At 40.5% G+C, this 27,157-nt stretch overlaps 1 protein-coding gene across 5 annotated transcripts in view; it reads left to right on the forward strand.

The window, feature by feature from the left end:
- CAMKK1 (calcium/calmodulin dependent protein kinase kinase 1) overlaps positions 1–21,190 on the forward strand; it is a 181,761-nt gene extending 160,571 nt beyond the window's left edge. For 4 of the 5 annotated variants that reach the window (XM_034752591.1, XM_034752593.1, XM_034752592.1 and 1 more), the window contains 5 exons: positions 2,102–2,189; positions 4,919–5,047; positions 7,666–7,769; positions 16,734–16,781; positions 21,009–21,190. In XM_034752591.1, coding sequence (XP_034608482.1) covers positions 2,102–2,189; positions 4,919–5,047; positions 7,666–7,769; positions 16,734–16,781; positions 21,009–21,081 — 442 coding nt within the window. In that variant the 3' untranslated portion in view covers positions 21,082–21,190. The remainder of the gene's footprint in view (positions 1–2,101; positions 2,190–4,918; positions 5,048–7,665; positions 7,770–16,733; positions 16,782–21,008) is intronic. The other variant, XM_034752595.1, reaches the window with a different exon arrangement.
- The last annotated feature ends 5,967 nt before the right edge of the window (positions 21,191–27,157 follow it).

Raw genomic sequence — 27,157 nt, forward strand, 5'->3', positions numbered from 1 at the left:
ACTCCTGTTCTTCTTGCGGATACAGACTAACACGGCTGCTATTTTGAAACCTTTATTTTAACAGTGGAACAAAGCATTTAAAGCAAAAGTATTTTAAAACATGTCTTTCTGACCTAAAGGGTTTCCATCCACTGATGGTAACCTAGGCAGGCCAGTATGTTACTGTGTCTGAGTCTGGTTCCCAAAACAACTACTCCCCAGTCTCAGTGAATTCCCAGGATTTACTCCTCTGGTTCAGACCAGTCCTGTAGGCTCAGTAGGAGATCAAGCCAGAGTCCTTAGGGTCAATAGTTCTGGCATTGTCTCTTAACAATTCTTAAGTGTTTTCTGAGAAGGGTCCAAAGAAGAGCAACAAGAATGATTAAAGGTCTTGAGAACATGACCTATGAAGGAAGGCTGAAAGAATTGGGTTTGTTTAGTTTGGAAAAGAGAAGACTGAGAGGGGACATGATAACAGTTTTCAGGTATCTAAAAGGGTGTCATAAGGAGGAGGGAGAGAACTTGTTCACCTTAGCCTCTAAGGATAGAACCAGAAACAATGGGTTTAAACTGCAGCAAGGAAGGTCTAGGTTGGACATTAGGAAAAAGTTCCTAACTGTCAGGGTGGTTAAACACTGGAACAAATTGCCTAGGGAGGTTGTGGAATCTCCGTCTCTGGAGATATTTAAGAGTAGGTTAGATAAATGTCTATCAGGGATGGTCTAGACAGTATTTGGTCCTGCCATGCGGCAGGGGACTGGACTCGATGACCTCTCGAGGTCCCTTCCAGTCCTATAATCTATGAATCTATGAAAAAAAGTGGCTTATCTTAAGCCATTGTGTCCCTTCCTGCTTGTGTTTTTCCCGACAGTCTCCTTTTAAACTAAACCAACATATTCATACACTAAACGTCCCAATAACCAGGTCAACATACAGTGTTCATAAGTTATTACAGAACAGCTCCAAATCCATCACACTAGTATGTCCCTTAATATGATTTGAATGTAATTTATTTATATAGTTGGTTTATTTACATTTGCTTTTGAAGAGAGAGAGAGGCATTATGCCTGGTTCTCACCAGCATTTTTAATCTGTCACGTTCATGAGCACTGAAATGCATTCTCATGGGACAGAAGTATTCTCCTGGCGTGAAATTTTACATTGCCAAGTTCCAGCTTTGAGAAAATATATGCACCACTGAAAATTGTTCATGACAGAAATGCTGACAGAGATCATCAACTGACTATCATGGTGCTAACACACACTAATGTAATTTTATTTCAGAGCATTGTCATAATAAAAATTATTTTTGTTTTTAAAAGTCCTTACCTGTGTTGTTAGTACTACTGATCGTGCAAACCTTTGCTTTTGAGAGTAATCCATTCAAAGGAACAACTTGCATGAGCAACTACTATTTGTGTGAATAGGGGTTTACAGGATTGGGGACTAGATTATTAAAAACTATTTTAAAAAAATCAAATGTTTTTGCTACCATTTGTGTTGATCGTTTACGTTTTATAAGACCCTTATCTTGGAAATTGAAACTATTTCCCTTCTTTGACCCTTTTCTAGCACAGTTTTCTGTAATATGTTGGTTGCAAAAGCTTCAGACAAATGTTAAATTTGAAATAAATTTGTGGAAACATTTCAATTCATACAACCTGCAAACTCAACCTGGGATTGGAATATCAAACAGGGCTATTTCTTTCCAACACATTGTTGTTAATGATAATGTTTCTGCAAGCTAAATGATGTATTTAGTGTCACCTGTACAACCCCATTTAAATTGTGCCTGTCAGTTATACCTCATTGTCTCAGCTTCTGCCCTCAGAATACCTGTAAAACTCCTGATCTTCAGATATGCCTTTATTTGCTCCTGTACAACCCCTTTGCCTGAAGGCAGAATCTGGTGCACATTATCCTTATTAGTGATCATAAGGCCTAAGAAGAATTGATTTTTACTTCTCAGGCTGAATTTGTGGGCAGTTGGGGGTGGGGGGGGGGCTGAATTTTGTACTTGTAAACTGATCAAATTAACAGAATATTACTACGAGAAGCTTTACGCATAACCTTGTCATTTGTAGTTACCTATTAACCATACATTGGTATTTTCTTTAATCAGGCCACAGATAAGTGAAGAGCTCAAAGAACTGATCGTAAGGATGCTGGATAAAAATCCAGAAACGAGGATAACGGTTCCTGAGATTAAGGTAAATTCGTCATGAATATATCGTTATATTTATTTGGAATTGTTTCATATAGTTTCAGTTGGTTTCATATTTCTTATATTACTTGTGACAAAACTTACCAGCATTTCTGTTTTGGGGATATATCAATCAGCATAGCTCAAAGGGTGAGTATATTCACTTTGCTCCATATTTGTATGACTTAAAATCACTCTGATGCTGTTTATTTCTGAGAATATTAATAAAAGGGGATTTTTAATTAAAATTGTTCAAAATCTGGATAAAACACTGATAGCATTTCCCACAAACACTTGTGTAGATTGAAACCTTGCTTTTTTACTGAGATTGCTAACTCCAGTGATCAACCCTGTTTCCTCTAGCAGACATAGATGTGTGTTGCAGGGACTGTGAAGCTGAATACTATACGTGTATGTACCTGTTGTTCATACCATGCTGGCTGTTGTTACAAATGCAGGAATGGGGTCAAGGCATGTAGCATCCATTTCTGTCAACATTACCTTGGTCATTGTTCTGCAAAGCTCATGAATCCAGAGCAACGAACACCCCCTGATAGAGAAAGATGTTCCAGGCTGCTCTGTATATTTTGTTTTAGGACTGATACCATGTTCTGCTATCATTAGTCACTGAGAAGTCTCACCTATTTGAAAAGAGTCAGAGGGCTTGTCTTCACTGGCACTTTACAGCACTGCAACTTTCTCGTTCAGGGGTGTGAAAAAGAAAAATCCTGCGCGCAGCAAGTTTCAGCGCTGTAAAGCACCAGTATAGAGAGTGCCCCAGCACTGGGAGCCGCGCCCCTTGTGGAGGTGGGTTTTTTACTCTCCCAGCGCTGCACTGCGACCACACAGCAACGATAAAGCGCTACCGTGGCAGCATTTTAGCGTTGCCAGTGTAGACTAGCCCAGAGAAACTGAAGTTGAACAAAGCAGGGGTGGGGGTGGATTGTATCTACCCTCTCCTAATTTGCATCTCTGATGTATCACTCTTGTTATTCACAGTTATTTAGGTCTAATTGTTTTGCAAACTCAGTTTGGAATTGCTATTAACAAAAAAAAAATATCAAGGAAATTATATGGGGGATACATAAGGAAATTGCTGTTTCTGAACCATGTTGGTGCACAGAATACACGTCTCCTAATTGAAATGCTCAGACGACTCAGGTATTCCATACTTTTAATAAAAATGATTTCATTTAGGGTTGACTGTGGTGTTTTGCCTCTGAAGAGGGTTGTTATAAGCATGAATAATCATCTTTGGAATACACAATTTAATTAAGTGCCATAAAGAAGCTCTTTGCTGAGCTCTTGAAAAGTGCTCTGGACACCTGCACTGAACTCCTTTTAAAGTTTGTAGGCAGTGAACATCAGTCTTACTGAATGCTGTGGACTAGTCCCCAGGAGGTAGGCAGGTATTTTTTAAAAGGATACTGGATGCTGTTCTGATTAACATCCATAGGGGCCAGCCCTTGGACAAATCCATTGATACCAAAGAGCCCCACTCTAGTACTGTTTGTTTATACTTGAAACCCCTTGTATTATGCAGTACATTAGACCAAAATTATGCACAGGCCTCCCATGCCCTGAACTGATTTACATGGCATTATGGGACAATGCTAATTAATTGCAAGATCATCTAATAAACCATGTGGTTACTAAACTAGAGGAGCAGGGAGCAGCACAAGAAGGTGAAGTGCCCTCTTGGGAGGGAAAGTGGGAGGCCTGCTGGAAGATGCAGGTACATCTGAGGCTCCTAAACCACGTAGGAGCCGCTCCTGTGGTGTTTAATTATATGGGAAAGAAGACACATCCTCCGAAAAGCTTCTTCCTGCTCCCTCGCAGTCGTCTGTGCCTCCTTCCACTGCCTGCATCCTTATCCAACAATGTCCTTGTTTGCAATGTAATCCGCCTCCCCTGAAGATCTCCATATGTTTGGCAAACAAGCTGAACAGCTGGAAGGTGGTAGGAGGGTGACCATGTTTTTTTACTGATGTGGTATAAACATCAGTCTGTGTGGCATCTAGGCAAAAAAGGTAAGTTGCGTGGGCAATTGCACAGCCATGTAACCACATCTTGTATAGGGGCCTCTCCATGACTCTGAAACGTCACATTAGTGATAGGCCAAAATGTTCAGACTTGGGTACCATATTATATGTTTACCTAGGTGGCCTGATTTCCAGAGCTACTGAGCATTTGCAGCAGCATCTAAAGTCACTAGTTGCTGAGTGCTCAGCACTTCTGAAAATCAAGCCACTTGTTTAGGTGCCTAAATTTAGGCCCCCAAGTTTGAAAACACATTATGACACTTTTCCTGGGTCTGCGTTGTTAAAGTGTCTATGTATGTGAGAAAGAGCTGCTGTTGATGACTGGGATTTTCATAGGTTTTGACTGAATTCAGTGGAAATTGAGTGCCTAACTCTTTTAGCCCGTTTGAAAATGCCAGCCAATGACAGTTGGTGCTGATGGTCTGTTATGGTCTTATGGTCTCTGTAGAGACACTATGCACAGTCGCTGGAGTGCAGCAGACCCTCTGAGTTAGCCCTGTTGATTCAGCACATGCCAACCTATGTGGAAAATGGAGCCATACTGACTCGCAGCTTGTAATAATAATCAGCCCTATATTCATTATTTCCCCATATTAACTAACATCCATACTGTGTGAAGTACAAGGGACAAACACATTTAGGATTCTCTGCAGTGGCTTGTTCACATCTTTCTTTTTGTCCCTTTTCTATGTAGTTGCATCCCTGGCTAACAAAGTTTGGGGAGGATCCGCTGCCTCTGGAGGAAGAGCATTGCACTGTGGTGGAGGTGACTGAGGAGGAGGTGAAGAATTCCGTCAAGACAATCCCAAGCTTGCCAGCTGTAGTAAGTGTAAACAGGAGCTTTCTAAGGTTTTATGTTCCAGGAGATATGTCACTTTCTTTGAGCCATCAGCCTGTGAAGTAGTCCCAACGTGAGGGATAGACAAATGTCCAGTGTATGATGTGCGTGATTTAGCCATTCAAGTCAGCAGACGTTGTTCATGCCTTTGAGCTGTGCATTTACCGCAAAAGGTTTACTGGTAGCGCAACACACAGGGGGCCTGATCCTGGAGCCCTTATCCATATGAGTACTTGTGGCACCTTAGAGACTAACAAATTTATTAGAGCATAAGCTTTCGTGGACTACAGCCCACTTCTTCTTATCCATATGAGCATTGACGTCAAAGGGGCTACTCAGGTAATAGGTGCAGGGCCAAGCTCCCCAGGTGGCCAGCACCAGAGGAAGTGAATGATAGAAGAAATTCAAATTTGGGAAGACTTATTACCAGACACATAAGACTCCAGTCCCAACACCACCACTCCTACTGGAAAAAGGGAGAGCAGTGAGGGAGAGTAAAGGGTTGTTCGCATTGTTTGCTGTGCAGCCGCCCGTGTACACAGACAAGGAAAGAAGCAGAGCTGCAAATGGCTCAGAAAATCCAGCATAGGACACGCTCTGGTAGTTGTTGAGCATATTCTCTTTGGATCAGCAATAAGGGCCTGATCAAAAGCCCATGACATCAATGGGAGTCTTTTCATTGACTTCAGTGGGCTTAGTACCAGGCTGTAGGTGCGTGTAGCAACTCAGTAGACACTAGAGATATAGCCCTGGGAACTGGAATCCTCTTCTCTTCCCATTTTGAAGGCAATTTAATCATATGGCATTTTCCCTCTAGAAATAAATGTGTGAAACCTTTTCTCACAAAATCTTCTATGTGATGGAATAATAAACACACTGCAAAATATTCACCTCCAGGTTTAAAATAAATAATTAAAATTACAATGGGTAGTTAAGAACTCAGCCTTTCTGCTTTAGGCATTTAAACACTGGGCTCCAGTGTCGGGAGTTGAAAGACTTGAGATGTGTCCTGGCAGGTTTAAAAAATTTTTGTTTTATGAAAGGAAAAGATGAAGTTGTAATGAAAAGGGGACACTTTACTGACTGCAAATTGAGGTTATGCTTAAGGGTGCGTGTGGTGACCAGATGTCCTGGAATTGACATATGAAGTGCAGTATTCCAGACAAATATAGGCCATGGTCCAGAAAAGTCTTCCTGGCATAAAGCTAAATGCCTGCTTTTCAATTATTGAAACAAAATACTGTTAACATATCCTCACTAATTTAAAAAGCAAAGGAAGGTAAGCCAGGTCTAAAGCCTGGTGGCTTAAGAACTTCCACACATGTAGGAGGCAAATACTAATACTATCCCATAATTTGGGGAAAAATACATAGACCAGAGCTACAGTTGGTGTAAATCAGTGTAGCTCCATTGGTTGGCTTCAATGGAGCTACATCAATTTACATCCGCTGAGAATCTGGCCCTATGTTTCTCTACTGATTTTAGAATGCAATCACTGAAATATTGCAGAATTTGTGAGCCTACCTAATCACCATGAGCCAGCCACCCCCCTGTGTCTTTTAGATAAGATTGAACTGTAAAACTTGTTCTAAGGTGGCTCATGGTTTTTCCCCCAAAGGCAGAGGGTTTCTCTTTTCCTAAAATATTTGTTAAATAGTGAAAGTCAAAATGCCAGCCTATTTGACAGCCCTGGAAACTTCGGTACTCTGTTTATCCTCGTGCATCTCCACAATATCTAAGGTTTTATACTGTGCTTATAGTGATGGTATCTGATATTCTTCAGGGAATCCTGATACCTAGAAATAGAAATAATAAGATCTGTTAGTAACAGAGATGGCCTCAGACCTAAATACTGTGCACCTGACTGGAGTTAAGGATTGGGGGTGTACAAAATCTGAACTTGAATCTGAGTGTAAATTTAGTGGTTAATCCCTCTAGGGGGGATGATTGTGACAATTTCTTCACCCAGCCACTGAGGTGGTGTGGCTATTTACCTATCCTTATTTGGGGCTAGTGATAAAACCAAATTCTAACCTTTAATGACTCTCTCAACTTCCGTATGAGGTAAATAAGAGAACATTATTGTTTCCATTTTACAGATGGGAAAAGGGATATAAAGTGGCCAGATCCTCAGCTGGTGTAAATCAACATAGTTACATTGAAGTAAATGAAGCAAATTTATTTATGCCAACTGAGGATCAGGCCAAAGATGTTTAGAGTGACTTCCCAAGTCACAGAGGGAGTCATTGTCAGAGCTGGAACTAGATCTTACGAGCTCTTGGCTCCCAGTCCTGTGCTCAGGCAACCAGCCTGTTCCCTTCCCTCTAGTAAATAGGTGTTGACAATATTCATATAACTATTTCTAGGAATGCTTTGCAACTTCAGTAGCCAATGGGTCAGCATTTATACCAAACAGAAACCTAAAGGCTATTATACAGATCCCTTTAGTTCAGTTTTAAACTGTGAAATGGCATTACAATTTTATTAAATTATTAATGAAGTAATCATTACATTCCTCTGATCTAGTGCTTAGAGCAGCATTATAAAGATGATGAAAACTCTGTGCCACCTATCTTCTCTGATCTGATTTTCCTTCTTCAAAGATTTTAGTGAAGGCCATGCTAAGGAAACGCTCATTCGGAAACCCATTTGAGGTTCAGGCCAGAAGGGAAGAGAGGTCCATGTCTGCTCCAGGAAACCTATTAATGTATGTATATCTACCTCTTCTAGTGCTCAACCTGAGCTGTATACAGCCGCTTCAATGAACAAAGTAGCGTGGGAGGAATAATGGAAACTGTTTTCAGATAATTTCCTTAGAATGTAAAGGCGAAATTCATGTGGAAATCAGTCAGTGGAGTTACACTGGGGATGAATAAGGCCTCAAGTGTCATTTGGGGTTGAAGTATAGTGAAACATCCACATTAGAACAAAGGAAACATTTCTTTGTATGGCTGCAGCTACTTCCATCTGTAGGGCCACATCCTGAGCTGATGTAAATGAATGCAGCTCCGTAGAGTTCAGAAGAGTTGCACCCATTTAGAGCAGCTCAGAACTATCTTTTTAGCCAGTGTGTTTATTATATACCGTGTGTAGTTTAAACAGTACTCAAACGTCAAGCTAGCAAAGTACCCTTCTATGAAATTCAGCTAGGTTATTTAATTCTTACGTAAGGAGCGTCTGCTCTGCTGTCCATGAACAACAGAAGTAGGAGGTTTGGAGAAAGAGGCCAGCTGAGTCATCTAGACATTAAAAAATAAAAAAACCTGTAAAACTAGAAGCATGCTGATATATTTCAGCTCTGCTCTGGAAATCAGTGACCTATGTAGTTTGTGCAAACTGGCAAACATGCACATCCTGGACTGGAAGCCAGTGAGTGACACCTTTGACATCACGTTATTGGTATTGTGGGAACCAACAAAATGCATCATATGTGATAAACCAAGCTACAGTACATAGCATACATGCATCATGCCCAAAACTCCGCATCTTCCATGCTAAACAAACACCACTCTTAGCAGATTCCCAAAGATGCTGATAACTTTTTATATATATTAACTAAACTACCTAACTACATCTTTGGAAATAGTCTTTTCTCTCACCAGTGTGTAGGGATTTCAGCGGGTTGCTCTCATTAAAGATGAGGGGACTTTAGAGCCCAATCCTGTACTAATGAAGTCAGAAGCAGTTTTGCCACTGACTTCAGTTGGAGCAGGATCCAGATAATGTGCAAATCCCCAGCACGCAATAGAGCCTAGATCAGTTAGGCCTTGTCTACACTGCCACTTTACAGCGCTGAAACTTTCTCGCTCAGGGGTGTGAAAAAAACAACCCCCCTGAGAGATGCAAGTTTCAGCGCTGTAAAGTGGCAGTGCAGACAGTGCACCCGCACCAGTTACTCCCCTCGTGGGGGGTGGGTTTTTTTTTTACAGTGCTGGGAGAGCTGTCTCCGAGCGCTGGTGCCGCGACTACATAGCAGCGCTTTAACGTTGGTAGTGAAAACATTCCCTCAGAGTGTTCAGACAATGTTGTGCGATAAAGACTGATCCTCATTAGAACTTCTCATAAAGCTGGGAAGAACTGATCTTGAGGAAAAGGCTTTTAACTGTAAGGATTTTTGTTTGATACTTGGGTCAGGGATATTAGCCAGGACCTTAGCCTAATTTTAACTCACAGTTCCCTGTATGAGACACCCAGGCCAAGTTCCAACTCCCATACGTTTCCTTAATTAGATTTTGCACAACAGATGGTAACACAGGACCTGCCATACACTGTACTAGTCAGATGTCTGGCGCCATCTAGCTGAGTGTCCTATACCTCTAGCTATCTGCCCAGATCCTTACAACATCCAAATAGATACTTTTCTCCTTTGTATCCACCTCCCTTCTCCCATCTACTATGGGAGACTCTTTCAGAGGTAGGAAAGTTAAAGGACCTTGATTACCATAAAGAAGCGCTTTTGCTTTTTATATTTTATTGCCTTAACCTTTTCAGAACCAAAAGCCTGCTGTAAATCTACCTCATGATTAACCAACTGTGGATAATGAACAGCACTCCTAATCCAGAAAGGAAAGAGTTACTGCACTTACTTGTTGAATTGAACCTGGCTAACAACAGAAGCACTTCTAGCCTTACAACCTTACCTAGAACAGGTTTTTCATATCTTTTTCCCAGGGACCCAATCCTGTGAGGTGCTGAGTGCTTCCTTTTAGGGTTCTGAGCATGCTCAAATCCCATTGAAATTTGGCCTGTAGTGAGTGCAGAGATGTACCATGCTCTCTGAGTTCTGCTGCCAGTTTCCTGAAGCTCACTGATTTTCAGTCTACAAACTGACAGTTTCAATCCAGGCTGGCAAGCGAGATGTCATCCAAGAGACTGCTCTATGTGATGTGATTTTGAGCTTCAAGCACAGTCTCAGGGACATGTCAGAAGAGCATTTCAAATGTGGATACTTCATCAGCTTAGCGGGAAGAGCTAATCTTCACTTTATATAACTCTCAGAGCATCACCTTCCTTTCCTGTTACCCTATGACATTGCTACTGTCACCCATATCCTCACATAGTTCCTTGCCAGTGAGTCTCTTCACTCTATGATGTTGAGACTTTACTGAGTCTAAAGAAAAATACCAAATAGCTGTCCCACCCTCCAGAGTATTTAACTCAAGGGAAGCAATGGGTACTTTTTTTTTTTTCTTCAAATCTTATCCTAACTGGTATATTAGAATTTTCTCTTGTTCTCATAGATATCACTGAGATACATAGAAATAGCCATACTGGATTAGACCAGTGGTCCATTTAGTCTGTCTGACAGTAATCAGTGCCAAATGTTTAAGAGGAAGGTAACATAAGAAACCCTTTAGTAGGCAATGATAGAATAAACTACCAGTAGATGTTTCTTACTGACCTCTTATGCCCTGAAGCATGAGAGTTTATACTAAAAAAATCTTTATCCAATCTGTCTGATTTTTTTTAATCTTATTAAGCTTCAGTGACAGGTTGTATACCTCTATTGTGTCCCTTTTATCTATCTCCTCTCTAAATTGAACAATTCTGGTCTTTTCAGGTCTCTTCTTGTACGGAAGCTTTTCCGCACTTCTAATCATTTTCATCCACCATGTCTGGACTTAGTTTCCTTAATAGCCTCTTGTGTGGCACTGTGTCAAAGGCTTTTTGAAATAAATTATGTCAGCTAGTTCTCATTTATCCACTATTGTGTTGGCTTGCTCAAGGCACCTGATTTACAATAATGAGCCAGTTCACTGATTGAATCAAAGCCAATTTGTGGTTGTGCCAAAGCAAGGAAGTTTATATCTCTTCTTTAAAAAAAACTTTATCCTATCTATTGTAACCTTTGTGTGTGCAAGTGCTCAACTGTGCTGTCCTCTTACTTAATTGTACCTAATCAGCTTATGTGCTATCATGCAATCAGCATTTCTGGCACCTCCCAGTAATGTTTGATTACCCTAAATTAAGTCTTGCAAAAATGGACCTTATGGACCAGCACAGGAATGTTTCTAATTAAATCAAGAGACATTGACACATCAGACAATATTTCTTACATACAGTGATGTATTTAACACTGTAAACAGATAATTTAAAAGAATATGGATTTTTCTTTTTATACATTGTAAAAGTTAGATCAGTGCATGAATGAAAGAGATGTAAGCGTCTTATCTTTCCTTGTGTTTTGCTTCATTGCATTTAAGAAAATACAGAAAGCAAGAGACAAAGCTATTTTATTTCTATGAAATCTATGAAGTGGGAGTGTTCATTGTACTAAGTGAATTATGTCCTGATTACACTCAGTACATTTGCAAAGAGAAATTGTGCTAGATAATAAACCCATGCTTCATGCCAACAATGGATTGTTCTGTATAAAATCATCTCCAATATAAAAGTAAAATAAAACATAAAAGTACATGTTATGAATGGTTCCGAGTTAATTAAAATAAATCTAGAACAAGTGTAAAGGATAACAAACTTCTAGGAGCTAACAATGTTAAATGACATTGTTACAGTATAAGGGCTTGATATTGCAAAGTCTGGCCCTGATCCCACAAAGCACAACTTTAAGCACATGAGTAGTCCCACTGAAGTCATATATTACATATATTTGATTGGAGGTCATAGTCGTACTCAATGTGCTCTAATTTAAGCATGTGCTTAAATCCTTTGCTGGGTCAAGGCCAGAGTGCGCAGCATCTTGCAGGATTAGTCCAAAGGCTATATTGTGTATGCTGCTTCAGAAGTTCACGTTCAGGGACAATGTGTGTCTTCAGAATGGTAGGATAGATTCTCACCTGGTATAAATCAGAGTAGTTCCATTAACTTTAATGCAGCTATGCCATTGATACCAGCTGAATATTTGGCCCATTTAGTCTTTAAAGCAAGTACACATAATACAGAACAGTAAGGACTAGATTGAGGGACGGTTATACTGTAGGGTGGCTGATCTGTTATATGCCCACCACTATCTGCCACGTGTCTTCAGTACATACAGCATCGACACTGATGCAGCTCTATTATCCAGATGGCCAGTGAGCTGCTCTGTATGTCCCATTTGAGCCAATATCCATGTGAGCATTTGGTTTATAAGAAAAACAAAACATGACACTTTCACCTAATGTATCTAAAGTAATTTGTACTCAGTCCTATGTAAGATTCATCTTAGTTATATAGGGATAGCTCTCATTTTAAGAATTTAACTGTTCAGACCCAATTAGTCTGCAGAAAGATAGTCAAAAACAACAAGGAGTCTTGTGGCACCTTAAAGACTAACAGATTTATTTAGGCATAAGCTTTCGTGAGTAAAAACCTCACTTCTTCGGATGCATAGCTATGCATCTGAAGAAGTGAGGTTTTTACTCACGAAAGCTTATGCCCAAATAAATCAGTTAGTCTTTAAGGTGCCACCAGACTCCTTGTTGTTTTTGTAGATACAGACTAACACGGCTACCCCCTGATACTTGAAAGATAGTCAGTAACTTTGCAGAAAGTACAAATCCTTTTGACAGCACCCACACTTGATCTTCTAGTCTTGTGAAAAGTGTGATAGGATTGTAAAAGATGCAGGTGTTCAGAACTTTGGCTTTACATCTCATTGAGCAGGCAGTATCCTCAGCGTCACAGTTCCCCCTACAACCAGGTGTGTGTCCAGTGGTGACTGAGAGGGAACAATACCTCCTACTGAATTACCCACATCAGTTCCTAGGAGCTCTGGGTATCGCTGAGAACACCAGCACCCACTGGACTCAATTCTGCTGTCCTCACTCAAACAAACCTCCCATGAAAGCGACATTGCAGACTTCAGGATTTGGCTCACTCATGTTCCTCAGTGGGAATTGAGAGCACTTTGCATGATCTAATCGTGAGCCTCTGTGTGCTGACAACACACTGGAAACCAAAGTGCAACCTGTGTCCCCTTTATTAAAAGGTATCTCTATTATATTAATGAAGCAAACAAATTTTTAAAAAATCCCAACGCTGTTTTTCCACAGCCCTGACTGTACTGTCTTTGAAGTGTGGTAAATCCGTGATTGTAATGTTGCATTTAGTTCCAATTATAGGAAGGAAAATTACTTTCATGTTCCTATATAGGAAAAAAGAAAAGCAATTAGAAAACTTTCCCAATTTCACGTTCCATTTGTGTAATTAGGCTGCTTGTAAAATAGTTGGGGGTTTTCTAAGCCATATGCACTGGGTGCTGCTGAAGTCAACTTGCATCTGCGCCAATGTCAAGAATCTTCCTGCAATAAGACTTTTGACAGCTGAGTTAGCTTTTCAATATCTGGTGCCTAATTAACATTTCTGAAAAGGGATCTGCCCTTTAGAAAAAGAGAGGAAGATGCCAATTTAACAGCCTACTTATTGGGTTTCTTAGGTTGGAAGCTGCCTGACTTAATTAATTTCTTCACGATCCTTCTACTACCTGCTCACAATATGCCAAGCTCTATTCTGGGAAATGCTTAGGGAAGAAGATGCAGATCAAAGTTCTTTGCAATAGCAGGAGGCCTTTCATAGCTGTTACAGATTTTGGTCCTTAAATGGCCCTGTTTAAAAATAGTTTTTAAATTCATGGAGAGGGCTTAAATTCTTCAATTCTTGTAAAATTTTGAAAAATCCTTTCCTGTTTGCTATTTATTTCTCTACTTAGATGTCTAGAAATGTTTAAAAGGCACCCATGCTTAGGTATTTGGCAATATATTACAATTGAATGGAGCTAAAATGAAGACGGCTGTTTTTAGCAACACTATTTATATAGCTTCTGCCTCAGGCAAAAGTACCACTGTACACCTACATCACTGATTGAGCTTGGAACTGTGTTTAACTGCTGCTACGGGTCACAAAACACTGTGAGGCTGATCTCCTGGCTCTCACTTTGGTCCCTACATGCTGCTCCAGTACACAGGCAGCACAGAAAAGATTGCCATAAGATAGAGGGGGGTCATTTTGCCATAAGACTTATGCTGGGGGGGGTGTCATTTTGGTCACAGCAGCAGCTTCCTGGAATCTGAGCAGCTCAGAGGTAGTGTAAAGCCATCTGTAACTCCCCTCTGGGCTGTTCTGTCTGTGCAGAGTCTCTCAGGACATCTGCACTGAATCTGACCCTTTGTTTTTTTTAGATCCTACATGCTATGGGCCAAATTCAACTATGATGTACCTATTACTTCAGTGGAGCTACATTAGGGATGGATTTGGTCTCTTGCTTTTAAATTTCCCAGTCACTGAATACAAGTTTTTAAAAATCCCAACTGTTTAGGGTTCTCAGTTAGCTTCCATTGTATACATCTTTATTATAGGTGTATATGTTCCCCACCTGAACCAGATTCCTCTCATTAATGCAGCCATAATTTCACTGCATTTATTACTCTCATTTATTACTGCTAACACATCTCAAATGAACTGAAAAATGTTTTGGCAGATCCACTATACTTGCACATTAAGCACTGCTTTGCTGTTGGTAAACTGTGGTTTTAGGCTACCATATACATGGGATTATTCTTATTATTTACAGAACTTGATCCTATTCCCACTGAGAGATCAGATCACAAGGTCCATGCCCTGAGGAGCTTACAGTCTAAATAGAGAAGGCACAGACAGGGGATGAGGGCAGCAAGATGCAAAGTGACCAGTGAAGCGGGGTGCTCAAACAATCTGTGGAGTGGGGGTGATGAGAGCCATTGAACCAAACTGTAAACCCTGTATATAATAGACACCACTTTCAGTCAGGGGGTGTGGCAGCATCCCCAGCACCCATAGTTCCAGCACCTATGCAGTGAGGTTTAGCAAATGGCTGTAACAATGGAGCTTTTCATCTGAGAGTCACTGGTTCAAACAGGGCCAGTTTAGCCATGACTGACTGGTGGCTTTTTGGTCATGTGTTAATGAGTTAGCAGACTCAGTTTAGTTCTTGTTAACAGGTATCCATGTCCCCACAAAAAGTTGTCAGGTTTATTGACAGTCTCAGCAGAGTCCAAGGACTGAATAGCCCAGGACCTGTTCTCTCCATGAGCGGCTGGTGACCCTGCCGCCCGGGAAACCTAACCACCAGCCCCTCCCCGTGTGCCCGAGGCCCCGCCCCTCCCTTTCTAACTCCCCTTCCCCCACAGGAGCCCAAAGCACCCCCACCGTGGCCCCCCAGCACCGGACGGCCAGGGGTGGGGGACCCAGGTCCCAGCCCTGGTGCGCCACAGCCTGAGCACCCCCAGCCCCTGGGTGGCGCGGCCACAGTGCCCCCAGTCCCGGTGCTGCAGGTGGCCAGGCAGCGCGGTCGCCGCACTCCCAGTCCTGGGGCTCTGGGCAGCACGATCGCTGTGCCCCCAGCCCTGGGACTCTGTGTGGTGCAGTCACTGCACCCACAGCTCTAGGGCTCCGGGCGGCCCCTAGTCCCGGTGCTTGGGTGGCCAGCACCGGGCAGGCAGCGCGGCCCAGCACCGGCGGCCCCGAGTCACTGCAGGAGGCACGCTGGCCTGCTGGTGGGGCCACAGTAAGCTGTTTGGGGAGGCAAAACCTCCCTTGCCTACAATACCCGCCGCCCCTGACTCTCTCCAAAACTCAATTGAGGCACATTGATGGGGCAGCATGTGCAAGACTTTCCTTGCCAGTGCTGTGCCTATTGTGCTGAGAGAGGATGCCAGCTCCCAGGGCTATCACTCCAGCACCTTTTACCAAAAATACATTCAGTTTTAAAACATATCCTGTTGACACTTGTAGCCAGGTTAAAGGCTTTATTGTTGATGGTATTGGCAGGAGACTGGCTGCAGAAAGGATGCCAAGTTTGACTTCACCCTTAATTTCACAAAATATGTGTTTAAGTGGTACATCTACACAGCAAAAAAACACCCCTGCAGTAAGTCTCAGAGCCCTGGTCATGCAGTAAGTCTCAGGGGCCGGGTCAATTGACTTGGGCTCATGGGGCTTGCGCTTGGGGCTAAAAATATCAGTGTAGATGTTTGGGCTCAGGCTGGAGCCTGGGCTCTGAGAATGAGGAGGAGGGTCTTGGAACCCAGGCACCAGCCTGAACCCAAACATGTACACATTGTCAGTGGAAAATCCTGTTCAGGTAAATTTCACACTCATATGTTTTTCATTGCAAGGGAAGGATGAGTGCTTTTATTAAAAGCTATGGCTCATATTGTGGCAAGGGTAAGTATTATTATAGTCTAACTAATGGTTTATAGAATAACTTCGGCACAAAATTTCACAACATCTCGTTACTCTAGAAGCATCACATGCAGAAGCACCCATCATCTACTCAGTGGTTTAATTGCCTAACTCCTGTTCAACTTGTGTCCTTCGGCAGTTAATAACACGACATGTTCATAAGACTTCTACATGCTAGGGACACAGACCCCTATGCTACTGAACACCCTCAACTCCCACTGATTTCAGTAGGTGTTGATGGCACTGAACAGCTTGCTGGAAGCAATTGGCACCCTGCAGGATCAGTTGCTGTTAGCACAGGTGATTACTCCAGTATGCACAGCACTGCACTATGGGTGGCAGTATTAACTGTCATGGTTTTTTATTTGGTCTTTAGCCTTAGTAAACATTGCTGACTAATACCCCATCCTCTATTTAATTTAATTCCCTTAATATTCAGAAACATGCTCATTTGCCTTTTGCCAGCATCATCTTTACCATTTTCTTCCTTTATCTCATTGTTTGCCCTTAGGGACAGGTTCCTCTTAAGCTCATCTGTATATTTGCATCCATCTTTAAGGTAACTGTGTGTTTGTGTTTCCCCTGGGTGCAGTAGAATTATAAGTCCTCTCTTCAGTTGTCATGCTTTCTGTGTTATTGAGAACATAAAATTCCATCCTTCATATAGGAGCAGTTTTGTTACAGTAGTTATGTAGTTTGTTACAGTATTTGTGTGTGTGTTTGTGACACTAACATTCATTCTCTAAGTTACTTGAGATTTTTCTTGGTCATGTTTCCTCACTCTTCTTTTTTTCTTTTGGGAAGGAAGGGAGAGGGAGACTTGGTGAGTATTAGCGGAGATGGGGCTTAATCCAAAATCCTAGATCCAATACCCACAAAATTTGGGAATCAGATCTGAACTTGCAGCTCAGGCCCATCTCTAATATTTAGAACTTATGAAAGATTAATAGATGTGGCTACAACCAAATATGCAGCAGATAATTCTACCAATACCTCTACTCTTCAAGTTTCTGGGACTCTGCTGTGATGAGTTGGGGATTGGTCCTGCTTTGAGCAGGGGGTTGGACTAGATGACCTCCTGAGGTCCCATCCAACCGTGATATTCTGTGCTTCTATGACTGATATGGACAAAACCTCTTTGTCTACATTTCAACATTCCTCATATCCATCAGGACTTAAGCAGACAGCATGCATATTTTGCAACAGATTCCACAGATCTGTCCACAAAGTATGCTGTCCAATTTAAAACAACAACAACAAAATAATGTAGTTAATGTAAACCATTAGAGATGATTAAAAAAAGACATCTCAGTGCAAAATCCCACTGTGCACAGCCAGCTCAAAGCACAGTTATTCTGCCTGGAGTTTGACAGAGATGGTTTCAGATGAATGCTTGGAAATTAATCATGTCTCTTGAAATTCCATTTGAGCAGCTCCATTATTGTGGAGACAATTGTTTACTTAGGAGCTCATTTATCACTGTAAAATAAATAGATGAATCAAACTAGGGACACCTCCTGCTGCAAGAGTGAAGGATTTTGAAAAGATTCTCCAAAAGTACTGGGAAGGAACTGAACAGAATAAAGGCTGATGTCGCACTTCTATTGGCATTTGGGTTGTGATACATGGGACTGTTTTCAATTTTGAAAAAAGAGAAAGTTTTAGTGTAAGTAATAGTCTTTTCCACTTGGATGTACAGTTCAGGAATTCATAGACAGGTCCACTGAAGTCAAAGGAAGTTTTGCACTTATGATGACTTAAAAGACTATGCTCAGAAAATCAAGCTCAGGAGAAACCCCCTGTATTAGCATCCGTTAAGGCTAGAGATATGTAATAAAATACAAAAGTTCACCACTTGGCCCGTGATACTTGGTTTCAGCCACAGCCTCCTGTTTAGCCCTAACAGCAGCATATGCATGGTCTCCCAGTAAGGGCATGACTGAGGCATGTCTATGTTGGAAATTCACCCTGATTCCAGCCATCTGTGGCCAGTTGGCTCCATTGAAGCATACCCTGGTTTCAAGTGCGGGTAACCTCAATCTGTGCAAATTGAGGGTTATCTTGCCAACACTTATTTTGCACTGATACAGATACTGCAATGGCTGGCCAGAGGTGGCTGGAACTAAAACAAATTGCCAGTGCAGACAATGCTTGGGTTTTGGAATGAATAACACAGCCTGGTGCAAATGAAACCTGTGATTGATTCCTGATGAATAGACCTCAGAGGTGCAACAAACTGTTCACAAGAGAGATGCTGCCATTGTTCTGAAGCAATTTTTCTTTAAATACATAGGCCCAAATTCTCTTCTCAGATACCCAGGCACAACTCCTGCCTGCTTCATTCTCATTGACATTCTGCCTTCATTCCCACAGAAGTCAATGGGCGTTCCAAGTGCATAAATGAGGACAGATATTGGCCCATAGTGAAGGCATAGATGGCATTAGGAAAGAATTCTTATCAGTTAACAGGACAGAGCGTGAGTGAGCTGTGGCTGAACATGGGACTAGAAGCCATGACTCAAATACTGATTTGTTGTCTCTTTGCCTCTCTATCCTAATTTTACTATCCGTTATGTTGTGAAGCTTGCGCCATTAATGTACAAAAATTGCTAGTTGAGTGCCATGTGTTATTACCACTATTAACAATGGCTCAACAGTGCAGCATGTTGGATAACCACACAGAGCAAGGTTCATTAGCCTGCTATTAACAAAAGTAACACAAATACAAAATAACACCTTAAGAAAAGCTATTTAATGGAGACTAGCATTTAGCCTCAGTCCTCTCAGCATGTACTCATGTCTCCTATGTGGCAGCACAGACCGCAGACTACTTACTGCAAGATCACCCCAGCTGTCTGTAGAAAATGAATTTAGTTGATATTCAGTATTGTATTGAATGTTTTGTCAATTTATGCTGTATTGCACCCATTCCACATCGTGTGGATCACATTGCCCATAATGCTAAAACAAGGTGTATCAGCTACTGAGAATTACAGGGAAACATTTAATCTGATTCATCAAGTTGCAGACAGTAGCAAATAGTACAAAATGACAGCAGGCTCTAAATAACCAGTGAGACACCATCTGCTGCTGAATTATGCTTGCCGTTATCCCACTGCACAGACCTGCTTGCATTATATCTGATAATGAAACCTCCTTTCCTGTTCACGGTAATAAATCATTTAAAGAGGGTGATGACAGCCCCTGAATTAACTCGGATCAGCCACTAAAGACGGATCTGTTACTCAGCATGTTGGTGTCAGGCCTGAAAGTGTATTGGGAAATGGTCAATTGTCTATATTCAAGGTCAGGTTTATCACCTGGGCTGTGATGGTGCACTTAGGAATGGAATTATGCTTAATGGCAACCATTCTTTTTTCTGTGTCACTCTTTAAAATAAAGGAATGCTTATGTCTGAGCTGTGATACAGCTTCAAACTCAATGATAAGGTGTGATGTCCAAAAAAATTTCACCTGACCAGTTTTAAGAGTTGACTAGCCTTGCTACCTCTCCTAGGCTGTCTTCACTGCAGAGTTAACTCAAGTTACCTACATTCTAGTTATTTCCTCTCAAGTTAGCCTAGGTCAGGTGAGAGCAGACATATTTTGAAATAACACTCGAGCCACAAAGTGTGATTGTATTAGCAGCAAAGTGATTGTGTTAGCACTTGACAAGTTGCACTACCTTGAGCTGGAGTCTTTACCACTTGACAGGCTTGCCAACTGTTCTTCGAGTATAAGGTGCATCTCCAATAGAACGATGTGTTAATATAGCTATACCAGTATACCTATACCAGCAAATCTTTCTAGTGTAGACAAGGCCTTAAAAGCACCACCACAGTTGAGTTAAGGGGTTTTGTGTGTGGATGGGACTCAAGTAGGGGCAACACTCAAGTTGGCTTTGCAGTTGAGACAAGCTATCAGTCTCTTGAATCTGCAAGAGAGGAAGTTGAAATTTAGGAGCATTCTGAAAAGGCTGAAGACTTTGTGAAGTAAGACAAATATAAGTAAGTTACCTTCAGTTTGGTTTAGTGGCTAATACTGAGCAAGTTTTGCTTAGACTTTTTCAATAAATTATCAGAAATTGGAAACTGAAAATTTTTGGTAAAACTTTTGAATTATCAGGAACAATTTTGAGTTTTTGTAAAAATATTCAGCTTTTGGTGTAGTTTTCTGTAAATATTTTCAGTTTTTGGATTTCAAAATCAAAATTTTTTTATTGAAAACCTATTTTTTTCTTTAAAACATTTTAAAAACTAATATTTTCTAGTTTGGGTTTTTCTTGGAAAGGCTGAAAAAAGTGGGAAATTTTTTGGGGAAAATTTATATAATTGGCATTTTAATCAGCTGCCGTGTGCAGTTGAGCTTTGGAAAAAGGGATGCAGGTGTCAAACCATAAAATCAGTGAAACAAGGAGATTTTAAAAATATACGCCAAATAAACTTATAAACATTGCTGCCTTTCTGTATGTCTGTTTCTGAGACTTAAATCTCTTGTACTAGTGCAATAAAAGGGAGTTGAGAATGTATTTTGACAAAGTAAGCAGCTGTAGCCTCATTATACAAAGTCTTATAATACTTGATTGATCAGTGCACTGATGTTGATGCATTTTTCTTTATCACAGTTTAACTGTTTACATGGTATACTTCTTAAGGAAATACTGTTTTGTCTGAACGTCATCCTTCATATAGTTATTGATGTTATTGGTTTGGCTTGCCTGTTGGAGAAAACTACCTGGTCTAAATGCCTATTTCTAATTATTTACTTCACTTCATTCATTCATGTAGAAAGCAAGGGAGCAGAGAAGGAGTAAAGGACCCTGATCTCCCTGACGTCTGTGAAGATGAGGCTACTTCCTGAAGCCATGTGCATGTCCTGGATTGGTTATTTACTCCTGTTGTAACCATTGTGTTGTGTCGCACACATTCTGCTCTCATGAACCAAAGTTTGTGACCTGAAAAACTGAAATTGAAAAGAGGAAACAACCAACAACAACTAACAGTGCGAGTTCTTTGGAAATGGTTTACTCATGGAATGCTATGTTGTATTACTGGCTTCATTCAACGTGTAAGATGTTTCTCTGTATTTGACATGTGCCTCATTCTCCATTTGTGCTTCAGCCTACGTTGTGTGGTCATTATAGTCTGGTATCTTGACCAATGAATGTCTTTTTATTTATAATTCAAAGAACCAAACGTTATCTAATAGAGTACTTGCCATCAAGATGTTTTCCAGCTTTTTGCATTCTGCATTCAAAGTACCAAGAAAAAAGATATGCAGTAACCATGTCTCCTGTCTTAGGTTAACTTTTATTTATTACTCAAGCACTTAAATTTACTGGGGAACAGTCTTACTTCTGCTGAAGTCAATGGCAAAATTCCTGTTGACTTCTGTTAAAGTAGGATGAGATCTTCCACTGTGTAATTCTTTGTGCTTTTCGTTTTTTCTTATTTTAGCATTATATAACTCCTTTTAACATATAGGGCCACATTAGTCATTTTAGTACAATATTGGAAATATACGGTATTGCCACCCATCTGCATTGAGCTTTTGAGTGTCCCAGAACAGTTAAAGGCCTTGATATCCATCTGAATATGATGGTTTAGTGCACCAAGAGCATTTGCTTATAGAGTGTACTTAGTGTGACCAGATAGCAAGTGTGAAAAATCGGGACACGGGATGGGGGGTAATAGGAGCCCATATAAAAAAAGCCCAAAATATCGGGACTGTCCCTATAAAATCGGGACATCTGGTCACCCTAAGTGTATTTGCTTATAGAGTCTACTGTTCCCAGAGGGCTGGGATTTGATTCCATTTGTGTGCTAATGTGTGGACAGGAATTTGTATTTACAGATCTGAAAGCATGAGACAATGGATTTTATTTGTCACTTAAGGCAATCTGATTCTCCTTTCCCACTCACCTCCCAGTCCCCCCATAAGAGAGAGACAGTATGTGTGTTTGATTATAGCTTGAGTTTTTTACCTAACTGTTGTTTACTGGTGAATGCCCTGAAATAGGACATTTTCCTATAAGAGAGTATGTTAGTATATGATTCTTAGAGGTTAAGCAAGAGACCCAGAAAAGCTACAGGACAAAAGTTGAGTTAAATTAAACTCATTTGTGTAGCATTTCAATACTTTAGGTTTTATGCACTTGGTCCTTTGCTGTGGCATGCTGCTGTAACATCCCCAATATGGTTTTAATAATATGCATGAATCTTCAGTGTTGTCAAATTAGGAGGTCAGAGATTTGTTTGGCATCCCAAGTCAGCAGCAATGGAGGCTGAAACCACTACAAAAGTAGTTATGCTATGTCCTGCTGCAGTTCCACAGGAGAGAAAGAATAGCTGCCAGTAGGAGTTCTGAGATGAGATTGTCATGTTGCACAGCTATAAATTTGGAGTAATTCATTCACTTTAATAGAGTTACTTCAGATTTACGTTAGGGTTGCTGTGTTTAGTCTCTCAGGCAAGAACAAAGGTGTGTGCACACCTCTATAGGTGTGCTTCTTGTCCTATCCTCAGAGGTTAAGAACAACAATTTTTCTCCCTTCTCTATGTAACAACCTTGTATTGTTCTTGAAAACTGTTATCATGTCCTCTTCTCCAAACTCAACAAACCCAATTTTTTAAATCTTCCCTCATAGGTCATGTTTTTTAGACCTTTAATAATTTTGTTGCTCTTCTCTGGACTTTCTCCAATTTGTCGACATCTTTCCTGAAATGTGGTGCCCAGAACTGGACACAATACTCCTGTTGAGATCTAATCAGCACAGAGTAGAATGGAAGAATTACTTCTCGCGTCTTGCTTACAAGACTCCTGCTAATACATCCCAGAATTATGTTCACTTTTTTTGCAACTGTGTTACACTGTTGACTCATTTAGTTTTTGGTCCACTATGACCCCCAGATCCCTTTCTGCAGTCAGGGCCGGCTCCAGGGTTTTGGCCGCCCCGAGCAGCCAAACAAAAAACAAACAAACAAAAAAAGCCGCGATCGCAATCTGCAGCGGCAATTCGGTGGTAGGTCCTTCGCTTCGATCAGGAGTGAGGGACCGTCCGCCGAATTGCCGCCGAACAGCTGGACATGCCGCCCCTCTCCGAAGTGGCCGCCCCAAGCACCTGCTTCGTAAGCTGGTGCCTGGAGCCGGCCCTGTCCTCAGTACTCCTTCCTAGGAAGTCATTTCCCATTTTGTATGTGTGCAATTGATTGTTCCTTCCTAAGTGGAGTACTTTGCATTTGTCCTTATTGAATTTCACCCTGTTTACTTCAGAGCATTTCTCCATTTTTTCAAAATCATTTTGAGTTTTAATCCTGTCCTCCAAAGCACTTGCAACCCCTCCCAGCTTGGTATCGTCCACAAACTTTAAGTGTACTCTCTATGCCATTATCTAAATCATTGATGAACATATTGAACAGAACTGGACCCAGAAGTGATCCCTGTGGGACCTCACTCGTTATGCCCTTCCAACATGACTGTGAACCACTGATAACTACTCTCTGGGAACGGTTTTCCAACTAGTTTTGCACCCACCTTATAGTAGCTCCATCTAGGTTGCATTTCTCTAGTTTGTTTATGAGAAGAACATGCGAGACAGTATCAAAAGCTTTACTAAAGTCAAAATATACCACATCTACCGCTTCCCCCGCATCCAGAAGGCTTGTTACCCTGTCAAAGAAAGCTATCAGGTTGGTTTGACATGATTTGTTCTTGAGAAATCCATCCTGATTGTTACTTATCACTATGTTTATCTATGTCAACAAAAAGGGCAAATAAAGTCAAAAGGCAGGAGTATTTTCCATTATTATGCATTTAAGTGCAAGTTATGCAGTTTTTCTGTGAGGAAGGCAGCTAGAATATGCATTGTTTCAGAGAGAAAAGTGGTAAATTAAGGATGGTCAGGATGAGAAGGTAGGTTTTTTGGCCCTTTTTAGGGTGTGAATGAGATAAAATGTTATAAACCCCTTGTTTATATCTTATATTCCCTCTATTTTCCTCCACTTCTCATTTTTCATAGAATCATTAATTTTTAAGGCCTGAAGGGGCAATTTTGATAATCTAGTCTGACCTCCTACAGAACAAAGGACATAGAATGTCATCCATTTTCTTCACCACATGCCGCTCTTTTATGATTACATATGTTAACAGGCATCTCTGCTAGCATCATTTTGTCAGTGTCGGGGTTATAGTTATTTTTTATTGCACAGAAGTGTTGTTTTGAAAAATGCAGATTCAGTGTAGCAAGAGGTAGGCAGACCAGTAGCCTTTATGTCTATGGTCTAGTTGTAGAGCACAGGACTGGGAGTGAGGAAATGGGAGTTCTCATCTCAATTCTGACAATGACTCTCAGTGTGAAGTTGGGCAAGTCACTTAACTTCTCTGTGCCTCAGTTTATCCATCTGGAAAAGGGGGATAATAATACTCCCCACTTCACAGGGGGATGTGAATTTTAATCAAAGTTTGCATTGTGCTTCAATAGCACCTTCTATCTATGGATAACAAAATACTGTAATTTATTATATTTATGCTACAGAGTAGTAATCATAAAAACAGGTGTCTTAAATCAGCCTAGTCTTGGAGTTATTGTTATATTTCTTTTTTTGTAAAAGGAATGGTGCTGATGGAAAATTCATTTACTCTTTTCTTCAGCTCAGGCAAGAAGTCTGCAGAGAAGAATTTGCCAATTACAATATTATGGAGCATTATTTCTCAGCAGAGGTATTCTCCTTGAGTTCACTTGGGCTCTAGCCTTGTCTGTAGTCAAAGTTGCACTGGTTTTAACTGAGGTGCGACTTTAAACCATTTAATTATATGGGTGCCAAAAACCTTAGTGGACACTCTGAATTCAATTTTATACTTAATTTATATCAATAAACTTAATAAGGAAGTTAACTTTGAATATAGCACTTGACGTCTATCTACACTAAGGAAATCTTCCAGTTCAGCTTCAGTGGAGTTAGCTGATTTGGGGGATGAGAATTAAGATTATTTCTTAAACTAATGGATTTATAGTTCAATAACTATCCATTTTGAAATTATGGAGGAGATTTTTCAAAGGACTCCAGTGGAGTTATGCACTCAATTTCTAGTGGGATTTGGGAACCTAACTCCTTTAGGACTGCTTCGAAAATCCCAGCCTCAATTAATAAAACAAATCAAAATCTTAATATTTTTGGGAAGAGTAGGCTTTCTGTACTATTTCTTTAGCTATAGGACACTGTGTTGCTTTTATAGTCTTTTAATCTCTTAAATTCTCCCCAAAGTTGTTTTTAGAAAATGTTCAATGTTCCTTTAAAAAAAAAACATAATAGACCTGTTTCTTCCAATCCAGACAAAAATGAATTCTGCTTCAGAGACTTTGTCATCTCTGGCTTTCAGCCCAAGATTTCTTTTCCTTTAGATGACAAGAAATCATCCTAATTCTATCACACAAAGCAATCTTAAAATCTGCACACAGTTCAAAAAGGGGAAATTATGCTAGCATCAAAAGAAGTCTAATAATTTCTCTGCATGTCTAGAGGGAATGCTGTGAAACGACATTCCACTTCTGTCATCCTATCAGAGTGAAATGTACCACATGTTTGCAGCAGTGTTAGTGTAGCTTGGAGCAATAGTGCCTTTCTACTATGGGACAGGAGCAGATTAAAAGATATAAAATTTATTTATTTTTCAAATTAGCCTTTCATCTTTGACAATCCAGCCCTATCCAGAATGGATGAAAATCATTCTCTTTACATAAATATCGGGCATTGGGATGATCTGCAGAGCAGGGGGGAGGACTGGAATAGTCAGTCTCTGATGTCTTTGTGCAATCCCTACATTTTGTATTCAAAATCTTCCACCACCATTTATATACTAGACAGCGCTGTTTCTGCTGTAAAGGTATCCTGCAGCTAAGGTGACCAGATGTCCTGATTTTATAGGGACAGTCCTGATTTTGGAGTATTTTTCGTATATAGACTCCTATTACCTCCCACCCCGTCTTGATTTTTCACACTTGCTTTCTAGTCACCCAACCTGCAGAAGAGGGTGCCTGTATTAATCAACATGTGTGTTCTCAAGTCCACATCTGTGAGAAACACTTCTAACAGTTTTTTGTAAAGCAAATGGTTATTTGTCACTTCTTATAATTTAGTCAAGTTGTAATTAAGTTATGTCTAATTTGAGAAGCCTTCAAAGAAATTTCTCTTGTGGAGAAATAACACTTTTTAATCTGCATGAAGTACATTTTTTAAAAAATGATTAATAGGTCTAAGCTCTTAGCTTGAGAGATAACTCTTGGTAAAGTTTGTCAAGTCTGTTAGCAAGGACAGCCATATTAGAGATCTTTATCATTTTGGGTGGAAGTATTTCAATACGAAGACGACACTTTAAAAAAAACCAAATTCCCATTGTTTTCAGATGCTTATCATTACATTGTAGAGTCTGAGTGAAGCATGTACAGTGACTCTTAATGTTTATAACACCATCTCATCCCACTATGCATGTGTACTATAGCTGCTGTTGTGCCGTGGTTTCCTGGCCATTTGTCTGTGACAAAGAATAATGTGTATTTGCTGGTAATTGTGTCATATCTGCATGATTCCACCTTTGAGCAGCAAAGGTCTATAAAAACACCAAGCAAATCAGCCATGTTAGATTTTGCCAGTTGTCTTTCAGACTGCTGGAGACTTTGACAGTGCAAATTAAAGAAACAGACATTTACAGTATAGCCTTTCCAGTTTGAGTCACATAATCAGCTCCTATAATTGTCGTCTACAAGAGAATTTAGTGCATATGCAGCATTAATCATGACTTTAGATTTAGATTTTTCTATGGTTCTTTTCAGTGTCTTGAGATTTTTGAAATAAACAAAAATCCTCTGTTTTGTAGGTTAAAAAGATAATGAATCAGGTGCCACAAAGATCTCTGTAAGACCCACCTGTTTATTTACCAT

Source organism: Trachemys scripta, chromosome 18 (assembly GCF_013100865.1).
Source record: "Trachemys scripta elegans isolate TJP31775 chromosome 18, CAS_Tse_1.0, whole genome shotgun sequence".
Lineage (NCBI taxonomy): Eukaryota > Metazoa > Chordata > Testudines > Emydidae > Trachemys > Trachemys scripta.